At 40.8% G+C, this 14,497-nt stretch overlaps 1 protein-coding gene across 1 annotated transcript in view; it reads left to right on the top strand.

Moving 5' to 3' along the window:
* The window catches only part of FBF1 (Fas binding factor 1), a 36,038-nt gene extending 24,166 nt beyond the window's left edge, over positions 1–11,872 (top strand). The window contains exons 18-29 of the mRNA XM_015819713.1: positions 348–448; positions 1,387–1,593; positions 1,798–1,905; positions 2,428–2,567; positions 4,043–4,161; positions 5,143–5,265; positions 6,473–6,658; positions 6,949–7,125; positions 8,905–9,042; positions 10,290–10,428; positions 11,030–11,160; positions 11,520–11,872. Coding sequence (XP_015675199.1) covers positions 348–448; positions 1,387–1,593; positions 1,798–1,905; positions 2,428–2,567; positions 4,043–4,161; positions 5,143–5,265; positions 6,473–6,658; positions 6,949–7,125; positions 8,905–9,042; positions 10,290–10,428; positions 11,030–11,160; positions 11,520–11,603 — 1,653 coding nt within the window. The 3' untranslated portion in view covers positions 11,604–11,872. The remainder of the gene's footprint in view (positions 1–347; positions 449–1,386; positions 1,594–1,797; positions 1,906–2,427; positions 2,568–4,042; positions 4,162–5,142; positions 5,266–6,472; positions 6,659–6,948; positions 7,126–8,904; positions 9,043–10,289; positions 10,429–11,029; positions 11,161–11,519) is intronic.
* The last annotated feature ends 2,625 nt before the right edge of the window (positions 11,873–14,497 follow it).

Genomic DNA, 14,497 nt, shown 5'->3' with positions numbered 1-14,497 from the left:
AAGTGATCCTGATGACACAGATAAACCTCCAGGTGGCCTCAATGACCCTCTAAAAGAATGCAAATGACCAGCTGTCTGTAAGGAGTATAAATTCTTCCATTCCCCACCCATCCAGTCAGAGCTGAAGAAGCTTCTTGGATGAGAAGCGAAATGTCTTCAAAGAACAACAAGAAAGTTCCGTTGCCTCATGAAAAAGCACCTTTGGGATTAGGTAGGGAACAGGTTTTGCCTTCTCCTCTTTTCACAGTTCTTATCAAGAATATATTATATTACAGTTGTGATCTTCCTTCCTTCCTTCCTTCCTTCCTTCGCTTTAAAAATAACTTTATTAAAAAAAAACATTTCAGGTAAGGCGACTTGAACTGGAGAAGAATCAGCACAAACTCTTGGTGGAAAGTCTGCAACAGCGTCACCAGGAGGACTTGGAACTTATTGAGAATGCACACAGGTAGAAATGGGGGAACCACTGGAGGTTATTAAATATTATTTAAGCATGTCTAGTACTACATAGGTATATAAAGTAAAAAAAAATATGGGAATCACATGGAGAACTGGAGGCAACACTTAAACATAAATACTATTCCCTCACCACTGCAAGCCCCATAAGCAGGAATTCTTGCAGTTTCTATGTTTGCACGGGTTTGTGGGTTGTTACAAGAGCTATTTTTCTAGAATCTTCTCGTAATTTAGAATCAAGATAGATTTTTTTATTATTTAGAAGAGGTCCCATTCTTGAGACTGAGGTTGAGATTGTATTCTAGGAGGAATGCACATTTATCAAATACCGGGTACTCTCAATTTCAGTATTATCTGACTCAGAGCTAAAGTTACATTGATCTGGATTCCTGCCTCCAAATTCTCAGGAATATTTAGGGAATTCTGTCTGTGTCTTATTTCCTAGGACCAGGGTTCTTTATTGAAATGCTTTAATTGTATCCTTCCATTGTCATTCCCAAACAGAGCATGGGTATTTTGGAGCAAGTGGAAAAGCTAACCTGAAAGTTTGTAAAACTACAGCATTAAGAGACAAACAGCAGCAGATAAAATATACATGAAATAGACATAAAAAGTTATTTCTTTTACTATCTTTATCTTCATTTTCCAACCTGGTACCATCTTAATATATTCAGGCTCAATTCCTGAAATTTTCCACTAGCTTAGGCAAAGAAATTGTGGTTTACATATGTTTGGATAATACCACTTTTGGTATTACATGCTCCTCATGTAAACTAACATGAGGAGCACAGTTTTCAAAAATGAAACCAGCTCCTGGATCATACCAGCTGCTTTTACCTGTAGAGTTGATAAATCAGAAAATATTCCCGGCTGCAAAAAAAATATGTTGCCTTCTTCCCCTCTCCCCAACTCTGCCAACTGGGGAGCTAGGAACCGTGTGAAGGTGGTTGAGGACTCGTATCGTCAGCGTGAGGATCGTCTCCGGCAAGAAAATCAAGAGTTGGCTGCACAATATCTTTCTCGCTGTCAGGGCGCAGAGCAGGCGAAATCGGAGATGTTAGCCCAGCATCAGCGTCGACTGACTGAGCTAGAGCAGGAAAAGGCCAAGGAAATTGATCGCCTACAGGAGCTTCAGCGGTAACGTTGTGGGGAAGATGACGAAAGAAATTTTCTTAAGACTTTGAAACTGATGGTGCTTTTCAGAAGCATAAGTCAAACATGTAAGCTTGTTTGGTTTGACAGATCTGAATCCGACTCTGTAGGCAAGCTTTATGTATACACTGAAATAAATCGAGAAACAGTGTTTGTTTGTTTGTTTATGGCCCTTTTTGACTCTTGCAGTATGTCCATCCTGGAAATGCGCAAGGATCATGAAGAGCAGTTACAACGGTTGAAACAACTGAAGACTCAGGAGATTGATGCAGTGACCAGTGCCACTTCTTACACCAGGTAGCAGGAGCTCATTGCCCTAAAGAATTAGAACATTGGAATTTTTATTCAGTAGTAAGGAGCATAAATAGCTGTACTGAGTAGTCAAAGCACATTTGGTAAGCAGAATCAACTCCACAGTTCGCTTCTCCGGTTTACAGTGCTCCTATGAAAGAAAAAGGATGAGGCGTGCCTATAGCTCCCTCCATGGACATGTGCAGTCCATATTAGAGGTCTGAGCAAAATACTAGAGTTTTAAAGGATTCAAATTAATAGTCTGGCAACAATGGCCAGAAATGCCATATGGGCAACTTGGATACAGAAAACTACAGATAGATGAATCACTAAAATGCAGAGGCCTACAGCTCAAAAATAGAGTCATGTAGGAGTCCAGGTCACCAGAAGGGATTTAGTCCGTATCCGGTGGAATAAAATAATGTATACATCTTATTAATGTTGAAGGTAACTTTAGATTTCCATTCTTTTGTTATAAGAAGCCAGTAAAAAAAAACATGGAAATGTTTGTCTGGTTGTCTCCTGCAGGTCTTTGAATGGCATTATAGACCAAATGGAGAAGTTCTCCAGCAACCTGAATGATCTTGCCAGTAAGGTGGAAGCCACTCACCATACTACCCACCAAGGTCTTGAGATGGGAGCTCGTCAAAGAGATGAACAGCTTAGAGGTATGTGCCTTTCGATGCTTGGGACCCACATACAACTTGCTCTAGAATAAAACCTGTTCTTGGATAGCCTACTTCCATCATGTAATTGCAATTGCAAAAGAAAATATGTATTGTCTGTACTGTAGATAAATGATGGATTTTCGAATGTCATAGACTAGGTTATAGCGTTTTAAGACGCCATTACTTAGTTGTAAATATTTTTAAATTTAAGCAGGAAATGGAGCAGCAGAATATAAATCACCAAATGGTGCACTAAATTCATGGTGCGGTAATTACACGGCGCAGTAAATTCAGTTCATATTACTAAAAATCTATTCTGATTTAAGTGCCTTGTAAGACTGAAATATAGATATACAGTAATGCATACACAAACCTAAATGTTGGGTGTGGTGCTAACCCATATATTAAATTGTAGTTTAAGAGTCGTGTCCAGTCTGAGTTGAAACTTGTGTCGGATTTGCTTTTAAGCTATCAAGTTATTCCAAACATTGAAGCATCTTTCCACATCTTGGTCAGCCATTCTTCCTTTGAAGGGATGAGGCTACTTTTTTTTAGTAAAGTTTCCAGTGACATCACTGCAACACGGGTGCAGGGGAATGAAGCTCCATTCCCCAAGCCCAATTTCTACCAGCTGGGGGGTTCAATAGGACCGAAAGTCACCCCATAGAGGCGACTGGCCAAAGGGTGAAATTTTGTAGATTGTGGGCCAGCAGTAGCTGACCCGCTTGATCCAAAGTAGCCCTCAGGATTGGCAGCAAGAAAGGCTGACCGCACCCAAGCGGTCAGCCAGAAGCAGCTGATCGTTGGAGACAACGAATACTAACAAGCGGAAAGCAAAACAGCTGATCCGGGTGAGACTACTTTCCTTACCTCTCTACAAGCGAAAAATACCGGTTCTGGAAAAAAGCACTCAAAAGCAAGAAATCCCCAAGCTTTAGGGAGGGGGGGGATTTTTTTCTTCGGATTTTAACTTTTTAACTTTTTAAAGTTTGGTGGGAATGGACATCTAATGACATCTAGTGGCAAAACTGAGAACTACATTTAACCTTGCTTTTTTTTTAATCTTACTAAGTTGTTTTGACTGGAGTAGCGTAGAAGCAGTGCTTTTTTTGTAAAAAAAAAAAAAAAAAAAAAGGTGCCGGAACTTACACATGTAATACAACCCGCCTTGCCTACCCTACAAGGTTCCATCCAAAAAAGGTGCCGGAACTCCGTTCTGGGCATTCTTTGGGATGGGGAGGGTGGGATGGGGTAGGGTAGAGTAGGGTAGGATAAGTGCTGTTCTCTCTAGAAATGCCTAATCTTTTGTCTAGCTTCCACGGATGATCGTGACAACTTCTTTGAAAATCAGTGCAGATGTCCTACTTCAAAAATTTGGGGATTTTGAGTTTGATCCCCCCCCCCAAAAAAGTTCTGCCTACCACCCCCTGTGGCTGCAAAAAGGTACTACTACTTTCCTTTTCCCAATCTGACAGTTTTGCAAAACCGTTTGAACCGGCAGCAGAGAGACATGGAAGATGAACGAGGCCGGCTACAAGAGGTTATTTCTAAGATGGAGGCCAGGCTAAATGAGCAAACCCGGCTTTTGGAACAGGTGAGCTGGTGCTAAACCGAGTTGTGGTTGGTAACAGTGGTGAGAATGTGAGTTGGAAGAGAGATAAAAAGAGGATGTATATTTTCATTCCCCAAATAACATATGCATTGAAGGAAACTTTTAACTTTAGGACTACTCAGATTTAGCATTTTTTTTTAATATTTACTGTGACAGAGATCTTAATGGGTTTCCATATTGACTAGTTGCCCTATCTGGTCACTATCCCTTCAAGGTAAGACTCAGAATGGAGTTAGGTGAAGTGAAATTTCTCTCTAAGGACTGGCCGGTCTCTTCCCCTCAGTCAGGGAGTCTGAATACTTCCTGGGAAGGTCAATATAGGGAAAGGACAGATGACCTGCAGCTAAGTGCTGTGTATTGGGAAGAGTGGTGTTTGCAGATCTGCACAGACTGCAAGCTAATGTTACTCTTGACCAAGAGAACATTGGTAAGGAAGGCACCCGTGGCTTTACAATCCAAACTATCTTCTTAGTATTACATAGTGGTCAAGGTTTTTATTATTATTATTATTATTATTATTATTATTATTATTATTATTATTATTATTATTATTATTATTATTACTACTACTACTACTACTACTACTACTACTACTACTACTACTACTACTATTATTACGCATCATCAAGTTGTTTTCGACTCCTAACATCCATATAAATAGATTTTCTCAATTGCGCATGCTGGGTTTAAACAGTATATCTTGCACTTTTAAATGGTGTTTCCAGTAACAGAATAGATTTAGATTGGAGATAATTCAGAACAATTAATTAGACATATAGGAAATGTTTCTCTTTTGGATAAGTACTGCCTCCGTGACACAGAAGGGCTTCAAAAGGAAATCCCAGTTGGGTTTGGGGTGACTTAGCCTAATTATGCTTGCCTTTCCTGCTTGTTTCACAAGCTATCTTGCTTGGAGGTGGGTTAAGCCTTTCAGGAGCTGATGTGTGTGTTTTTCTGCCTTAGGAACGTTGGAGGGTCACCACTGAACAAGCCAAAGTGGAATCTTTGCAGCACTCACTCGAGGAGCAGAGAAGAGTCACGACCCAGCAACTAACCATGGAGAGGGAAGAGTTAGAGAGGGCAAAGGTTAGACGTGCTCGTGTTGTTTGAGTGATTAATGAGCATGTTGTGACTAAATGCAACAGTGTATATGTCATTTACTGAATTATACTAAAAGGAGGAATCTGATGATCTCATCCACTTTTTGTTCTCCTATATCAGGCATGTCAAACTTGCGACGTCACATGACGTAGTGTGACTTTTTCCCCATTGTCGGCAATGGGGTGGGCGCGGTTTCGGCGTGATGCATCTGGCCCACGGGCTGGCAGTTTGACATGCCTGTCCTAGATTTTCCTCACTGCTTTTCTGATTTTTTTAAATTGCTTTTATTGCATAAGGAAAAACTGACTAATTCTACAATAACTTTTATAATGCTTTATAATACTAGAATCCATCCATCTGTAACCATATTGTAAATACATATATTCTGTACAGAAACTCAGAAGAGCAATAGCTATGTTTCTCTGTACTTCCATTTATATTTTAGCTATTCCTCCACTTATAAGAGGCATTTTATAATGGAAGCAGAGAAGATTTCAAATAGAATTCATAGTCTGTTTCAAGCACAAAAAAGTACTTTGCTTTCAAAGGCACTATGAGGAAAAATTCAAGATACATCAACTAAACCAAGTAAAGCAACAACCTTTTTAGAGTGGCTATAACAAGCCTAAGGTGAGCTGTCCCTGGGAAGAGGGGGTTGATTTACTCTCCATAGCACCTGAGGTCAGGCTAAGAAGCAATGGGAGGAAGCTAATCAGAGGGAGATCTAATGTGGAAATTAGGAGAAATTTGCTGACAGTGAGAACTATTAGTTAATGGAACAGCTTGCTTCCTGGAGTAATGCTCCATTGCTGGGGGGGTTTTGAAAAAACTTTGGACAACCATTTCTCCAGAATGGAATAAGGACTTCTGCCTTTCAGCAGGGGGTCGGACTAGAACAGCAGCCTCCAACCTTTTGGGCACCAGGGACTGGTTCCACGGAGAGAGATTTTTCCACAGACCAGAAGGGACGTGGTTTTGTGTGCTGCCTGCATTCCAGATGAGGCTTTGCTTGTTTGCGCAGCCCGGTTTCTGGCATGCCACGGCCCAGTTGTCGGTCCATGCACCAGGGGCAGGGGACCCCTGGAGTAGAAGGTCCATTCAGCCTTATGATTCTATGATGTTTGCTTTGATTTTCCTTTTAGTGCTGTCAAAACAACACTGATTTCCTTGTCCTCCTGTTCCTTGTTCCCAGAATTCTTTGCTTGAGGAACAGAAAGCAGTCATGCAGAAATGTGCCGAGGAGCGCCGTAAAATGGCGGCAGAGTGGTCAGACCTGCACATCCAACAGAGGCTCAGCAAAGAACGCTCAGAGCGGGAGGTTGACCGGGCTCTGCAAATTGACTCCCAGAGAGAAGGGGCCATCATGAGCCTTGCAAAGGTAAAGGGCTGCAGTCTTGATTCCTTTAGTTTCTTGGTTGTCTTTTTACTGGGCAATCTGGGAAGAGTCTAGAAGAATATCTGGTCACTGAAGCAGTGGTTAGATTGCAGTTATAACCATTTATGATTTGTGTTGACATGGAAACGGAAACCCAAAGGGTTAAGTAAAAAAGGTCTTTTCTCAAAAAGACCTTTTCTTGTATGATGTAGGTGAATTAAATACAGAATTAAAAACAGAAATATAAAATAGCAAATCTGTAAGACTGCTTTTCCCCCTCCTCCTCCTCTTAGGAACAAGCAGACCTGAAGATCAAATCCAGTGAGTTGAGATCCAGGGAGGAGCAGCTGGTGAGGGATCGAGAGCTTCTGGAGCAGGAGAAGCAGGAGCTGAGACTGGAGAAGGAAAGAGTTAATGCTGCAGCTTTGCATGTCAAACAGAGGGCAGATGAAATCAATAGCATGAGCAAGGTAGAGGAAACTGCCTTTGTGCATCTGCTATTCAAAGTAGAAAAGCTGATATAACTGAATAAAGTCTAGACTAGATATCCTGGAAATTGCATATCCTGGCACTTCTGGACGGTATCAGATAAAAGAAGGCTGGACTGTATCATAGAAGCCAAAAAAGCCCTTGGGCAGCATATAGTCTTTAAAGCAGTGGTTCTCAACCTTTTTAATGCTGCGACCCCAATCGGTCGTAAGTCGAGGACTAAACCGGTCGTAAGTCGAGGTCTTTCCCTGCCCGGGAGCGCCACGCATGCGTGGTTCCGCCCCCTGCGCCGGCCGAAGCGTAGCTGGCAAGCGGCAGAGACGGAGCAGGCCGACCACCAGCTGGCCCAGCTCAAGGGAGGTAAGGCACCCGCCGGAAAAGGGGGAAAAAATGGCGGACAGCCTTGCTTGGCGACCCCCGTGAAATGGTCAATCGACCCCAAATGGGGTCCCGACCCACAGGTTGAAAACCACTGCTTTAAAGAATATGTAACGTGCTCTTTTGAAAGCTAGAGAATAAGCTTTGGAATTACTGGTTCCAAATCCAAGCACTTAATAGTGTAATTGCCTTATTTGCAGAGTTATTGGCAAGCCTTTTGGGGAAGGCACCTAATTCTGTCTTGCACTTTTAATACCCTCCCCCCATTTATTATTGATTCTTGGGGGGGAGGAGGCGTTCATTTTAAATATAAAGGGGAAAAGAGAGAAAAACCTCACAGTAATTCTTGACTGAAATGCTGGAAGTCATTTACTTGAAAATAAACTGATGTGTCCTGGTTGCTTTTGTAAGAAGAGTTTCAGTATGTAATCAAGAGCATGTTTTCCACAGACAGCATAATTACATGATTCCTTGGGAAAGGGGGAAGAGAGAAATTCAGGCACATCTGCATTTCCAAGTTTTATCACCTACCAAGAGAAAGCCTTAAACTAGACTTTCCAGATGTGGAAAAATTTCAGATTAATGAACCAAGCTGTTTGTCGAATGCAGGCATGTAAAGGAAGGAGGCCAGAGAGCTGTGGCCTAACACCAATAGCCTGGGGGTTGTTGAACAAAAATACATCTAAACCAGATGTTGTAGTGCAAATTAGTAAAAAAAAAAATTTTTACAAATTCTTTCATCATGAAAAAGATACACTATAAGATGTATAATAAATATATTATACATCACACGCCATTAAGAGAAAAACATTCTCTATGAATATAAAACTGGTCACAACTTGCTGTTGGTTTCTTACATTCCAGCTCCATTTTTAACAATAATTTGTAGACTAATACATAATGGCCAGGTTCACAACTCAGTTAAGCAATTCTGTGTGGCTATATAGCACACACTTTCTTCTTCTTCTTCTGCAATATCCGTTATCGGACGTTGGCGATCATGTTGGCGATCCTGTTTTTATCAGCAGCCGCACGAAAAAGTGCTGCTGAGTTTTGTCCAAACCAGTCCCTTAGATTTTGAAGCCATGATGTTCTTCTTCTACCTGGACCTCGTTTGCCTTCAATCTTTCTTTGGAGGATTAAATGGAGTATGCCGTGTTTTTCTGGGTGTTGCATCACATGTCCGAAATATTTTAATTTTTGTTTTTTAATTGTTTTGATGATTTCCCTTGGCTTTCCCATTATCACACCAAACCACAAACAATCAATTATTTAGCATGCTGCGTGAAATGCAATTATATCAGGTTAAATTCTAAGGCAGAAACAGGTTTTAAGGCTGTAGCTGAGATCAAAGCCTGACTCTTCCTCCTTATGCCATAAAGCTATCCTCCCACAAGTACGAAGAAGGAGAGAAAGCCCTGATGGAGGCAAAGAAGGTGGAATCTGAACATCAGGCCAGACTCCAGACTTTGCAGCAGCAAATGGAACGGCTCAGACAGCAGGAGGAACGTTTGCATCAGGTAATCTTTCCTAACCTATGGAAATGTCTTGTTCCTATGTACTATTTTTTACTAATGTTTTATTAATGTTTATTTTTTTATTTTTAATTCTGTTATTACTTATCTGGTCGTCTAAGACGGGTGTCAAAACTGCCGGCCTGCAGGCCGGATGCGTCATCTGGAAGCCACGCCCACCCCATTGCCGGCAATGGCAAAACCGTCCCGATACGTTGCGCAACGTCACGTGACATCGCGAGTTTGACATGTCTGGTCTAAGAGAAGCAATTTTTAAAGTAGAGAAACCTTTATTAAGGCTTCTTTTAGATGACCAAATCCTTAAAAACAATTAAAAATACAATTAACACATTAAACCAATGTTTGAAAATAAAGGATATCCAAATATTGACATGTATGCCTCAGAATACAAAAATCAGATAATCTAGTTTTATTGAATGAAAATAGTTCGTGCTGTTTTAGTTTGTGTTGCATTTCAGTTGCATGGCTATATAAATTGATTTAATAAAATAATAAATAAAACAGATCAGCTCATTGTAAAATTGCAGCCTGCATGAAATCAAGATAAGCAACATTATGCCTAGATTTAAGAGGTACAGAGGCACAGTATTTTTAAAATCCTTTTCTTACTTCACCAATTAATTTGTCTCCAGATTTTACAGGTGTGCTGTCATCAGAATGGAGTTGAGGTATCCTCCAAATGCTTTTATTTAAAAAATGTGTACATGAATTATTACGAGTATATCACATAATTTATGTTCTGTGGAACTCTGAATGCTTAGATAAGTAAGGTGAGATCAGAAGGCTTCCAAAATTAGAAGTGATGAATAGCAAACAGAGGACACCATATATACCTGGTCTCAAATTATGATGGGTTTTAATAGTTGATACCAGCCTCTTAAACTGCCTAGAAAGTCAATAGATCATCAGCGCAAAGAGCTGTTGCTTTTAATAACTTCTAATTCACAGTCTGAAACATAAATCTCACCAAAAGGGCTTGAGGTTTCAGAAGTATAGGTGCTGCTTGTCACACTGCAGCTTTCCAAAATGGACCATAGCTTGTACATCTGAATAAATTGTTCTTGAGCAAGAGTGGACTCCAGAGCTCTTCCCAAATTGGAAGATTTCAGTCTATTATGATAATCTAGGAAATTATGGCAAATTTAAAAATGGTCTGCTCAGCCTGAGATGGTTGAGGTATGATACATCAGTATTTACTGCTACAATATTTTTCTTCCTTCGCAATGAGTCAGGAGCGCCTCAGTTTGTCACATCAGAGGAGGCAGCTTGAACAGCTACGGATGGAACTTCCAAGCAACCCACAGGCATTTCATAACATGCCTCAGGTGCCATTACCCGGAACTCCTGACAAAATAATCTCCAGTGTACATTGTAAGTACCTGCGCAGCCATTTGGAGGGGTGGGCATTCTTGATAGGCAAAATAAAGGAAAAGGATAAAATTCCAGTCTCTGTATTTTCAAGTGCTTTAATATGTAAATGATTTTAACTGAAAGGACTTCTTCTTGTGCCATATCCGTTATCGGACGTTGGCGATCATATTGGCGATCCTGTTTTTATCAGCAGACGCATGAAAAAGTGCTGCTGAGTTTTGTCCAAACCAGTCCCTTAGATTTTGAAGCCATGATGTTCTTCTTCTGCCTGGACCTCTGAAAGGACAGAGGGCACTAATTTATGTATTATTTAAATAGTAGACCTTGGAGCACAATTTGAGTTTCTTTGACACAAAGTGGTCCTGGCACTCCGTAATGCTGGCCCTCAAAATACAGAGGAGTGTCTGACAGTAAGCTAATAGGGAAAATTTAGTTAAATGTTGCTTCATTTTTTTTTTAAAGTAACCAAAGAGCAAAATAAAAAAAAAATAAAAACAAATTCCACAACTTGTTTCATTGTTCCATTGCCCCTTTGATCTATACAATCTGTACAGATGATACAGATGACTAAATACTATATCTAACTTGTTTTTCTTCCCAGATTTGCCTCTTCCAGTTACTGTTCCACCTAAAGTCAACCCTGGAAACACCAGAGCTTCTCAAGGATTTCCAAGACCAGACCCAGCAGATTTATATGCCAAACTGGTGTTGCACAAAATTACAGCTGAACGAGTAAGATTACATTGTCCAGCTTTCAGTCTACTATGAATTGAGAATATTAACATCTGTCCTGAGGTTATAATTTTACACGATAAAAATAAAATAATTTACATATACGTTGGGTAGAACGTCAATACGTTGTAATGACAAGAGAAATCGAAATTAAAGTAGATTAAAATAAATTGAGAGAAAGTCCATTTTAATAATAGACTTTTTCTCGAGTCAAATTAAGTTTCAAACGTACTTTGAAGTTCAATTCCTTTACCCTACCTGTCACTTTAAGACTATTCTGGTCATAAAGCTGACATGTTTTTGGTTCACTTTTGAACCTTTTCTCCATTTTCATTCCTGTTTTTGTTTTTTTCTAACAGGATCATGATTTCTTGGAAGAAGAGCAGTTCTTTTTAGAAACCTTGAAGAGAACTTCCTATAAGACTTCCTTTCAATCAGCATGAGAGAGAATCAGTCCTAAAGATAGCTGTGCCAAGATTCACACTTCCTCCAATTAAAACTGTTTACACTTTGAATGGCTAACTTGAAATCAAGCATATAAATAATTGCGAAATTCAACTTTGGCAGGAGGTACATTTTGTAAAATAAATATTTTTAAATGTTTCCTTACACTACCGCTATTGGTAGATCGACAGTTTTTTGTTTTGCTGAAACTCTTTGAAGAATGGTCCTTCAGAGCAGTGCTCTGCCTTTGATCATATTGCATATCCCCAATATATTTTCACATCATCTTTGTCTCTTGTAATATTTTAATTTATTTGTTTATTGCATGTATATCCTGCTACAATCTGATGCCTTTTTATCAGCTTACATAATGTAAGACACTGAGATTGCTCCAAAGCACTATAATTACCACTGAGAAGACTGAGAAGCAGTGTCTCCTGGTTTCTAACTCCCCTCCTATCCCAGAATCATGGGACTACAAGGATTTTCTTCGTACATGATCTAGCAGGTCAGGCTGATTCAGGTTGGAGTAGGCAATCCAGAGGGTAGAGACGTATGAAGGAGGACTGCAAGGACGTTTATTTAAATATTTAGCCCTAGGAAAGAAGAGAGTCTCAGAAAGAACTGGAGGATAACTCTGCCTTGATTCTCTTTACTATTAGACAAATTAGTGGGAAATTCAAGCTTTTGACATTCTGTTGTTATATCGTACAACAATAGTCCTTGTGATGTTTGTTTCCTCACCTGGCCTATCTTGAGGGACTGACATCAATCTTCAAAGCTTCCCCACACATTCAGAGAAACATCAAACTTTGCCTTGGATTGTGGGATGGCATTCTCAGGGCACCCCTTTATCTGCAGAACAACTTACTGAAGCCATATTGCAACCAATAAAGGAGAATATTTGTAGCTCAGAGTTGAAATGAGGGGTCCTTGGTGTTCTCTGAGTTGGTTGTTTTCTTACAAATGTTTCATTACCCACTCTGACTAGCATTGATGATGTTACCTAGTTTGAGTAATGAAATTTCTGCAAGAAAACAACCAAGCTCAGAGAGCACCAAGCACTATTACAACATTAATAAGTGAATATACAAATAACTCTGAACAATGCCATAGTTCAGTTGGCATATTTGTGACAATGCTTACTTCAATCAAAAGCAGTTCAGCCCAACTAATATTTCTTCACTCTTATGGGAGTTTGCTGATGCTGAGAAGCCCGGAAAGAATAGTTTATGGAAGATCAACCAGCAGAATTTCCTATAGATCATTCCAGGGTGACCTTTGTTCCAAGTCTCCTGAAATAAAAAAAACTGTCCCTCATTGAAGGCTGTGATACTTTGCTGGATAATTACCAAAACCTCCTGCAAAGATTGACCTGTATCTCACAATCTGATTAGGAGAGCAATAGCAAATGAAGAGATGCACAAACTGAAGCAGAGCAAGTGCTGACTTCATGAATCTCCATTGGATTTTTAATTCTATGCCAGAAATGTGGGATGGAATGATCCTGCTATGACCAGTTTCAAGAAGCATTTGCTGATGAACTGAGTGATGAATTATTGAGACAAGACATGGAAGAACTGTTCTAATATGTATCAATCAGTGGGTGATTATGGAAGTTGAGGGGGGGGAAATGTATCACTTCTCTTCACCCTTACTAAGGTGACCAACTTTTTTACAATGAAAAGGACACAAATAAATTGAAGAAAAAAATATCGTAAATAAAAGAAACATTTTATTCATTGCAACAATAATACAGACAACTTGCATGTGCAAAGTTTGCCAGCCGGGTGTTTTGGCGTGCTCAGCAGCAATTCCTATTGGCTTTTGAAAGCCAATAGCGGGAGTAGCACAGCTCATACAAAAGTTGAAAAAAACCCATCAAAAAAAGGTGCCGGAACACCGTTCTGAGCGTTCTATGAGAAAAAAAAAAAGACCTGCAGATTAGTCTTCAAATATTGAAAAGGAGGACATGTAGGAGGACACTTTTCGAGGGAGGACAGAACTTACAAAAGGAGGTCTGTCCTCCCTAAAGGAGGACAGTTGGTCACCTTACCTACTCCACCTTATTATGGCCTCCTTGGACATCAAGATTGGAAACCATGCAAATAGGAATAGTAAATAGTCTGCATCAAAGAAACGGGAGATTTTGGTTTGTGTTTCCGTGGTAGAACTCAGGACACCTAGCCCCAGGACACCTAGCTACCTGTGGAACTGTAGGCCATATAGCAAGCAAGTGCCCAAATCACTCCAGAGCATCTTATTCAGGAAACTGCAGTTCTCAAGAGATTGATGGAGATCTTCAGACAATTAAAAATTGCTGAGGCATCTGAGAACAGGCAAGTGTATTTTATCACATTTTCAGGCACAGAAATACCAACGATGCCGCGGAAGTGATGTCCCGGTGCCTGGAGGCCGTGCGAGTCTGGATGGGGAGGAACAGGCTTCGACTCAACCCGTCCAAGACCAAGTGGCTGTGGTTTCCGGCGTCACGACATAGCCAGTTGGCTCCATCCCTGGCTATTGGGGGCGAGTCATTAGCCCCCGCGGAGAGGGCCCGCAACTTGGGCGTCCTCCTGGATACTCAGCTGTCTTTAGACGACCATATGACAGCCGTGGCCAGGGGGGCTTTTCATCAGGTTCGCCTGATACGTCAGTTGCGCCCCTTTCTGGATCGTGACGCTCTACGCACGGTCACTCAAGCCCTCGTTGTTTCCCGCCTGGACTATTGCAACGCTCTCTACATGGGGCTCCCCTTGAGGTGCACCTGGAGGCTCCAGCTAGTTCAGAATGCGGCCGCGCGGGGGATCCTGGGGGCCTCTAGATACTCCCATGTAACACCTCTCCTGCACGAGCTGCACTGGCTGCCTGTGGCCTTCCGGGTGCGCTTCAA

Source organism: Protobothrops mucrosquamatus, unplaced genomic scaffold (genome assembly GCF_001527695.2).
Source record: "Protobothrops mucrosquamatus isolate PMUCROS unplaced genomic scaffold, P.Mucros_1.0 scaffold969, whole genome shotgun sequence".
In the NCBI taxonomy this organism is placed as follows: domain Eukaryota; kingdom Metazoa; phylum Chordata; class Lepidosauria; order Squamata; family Viperidae; genus Protobothrops; species Protobothrops mucrosquamatus.
Note: the sequence above shows the minus strand (reverse complement) of the source record. Positions and strands in the feature narration are given on the sequence as shown.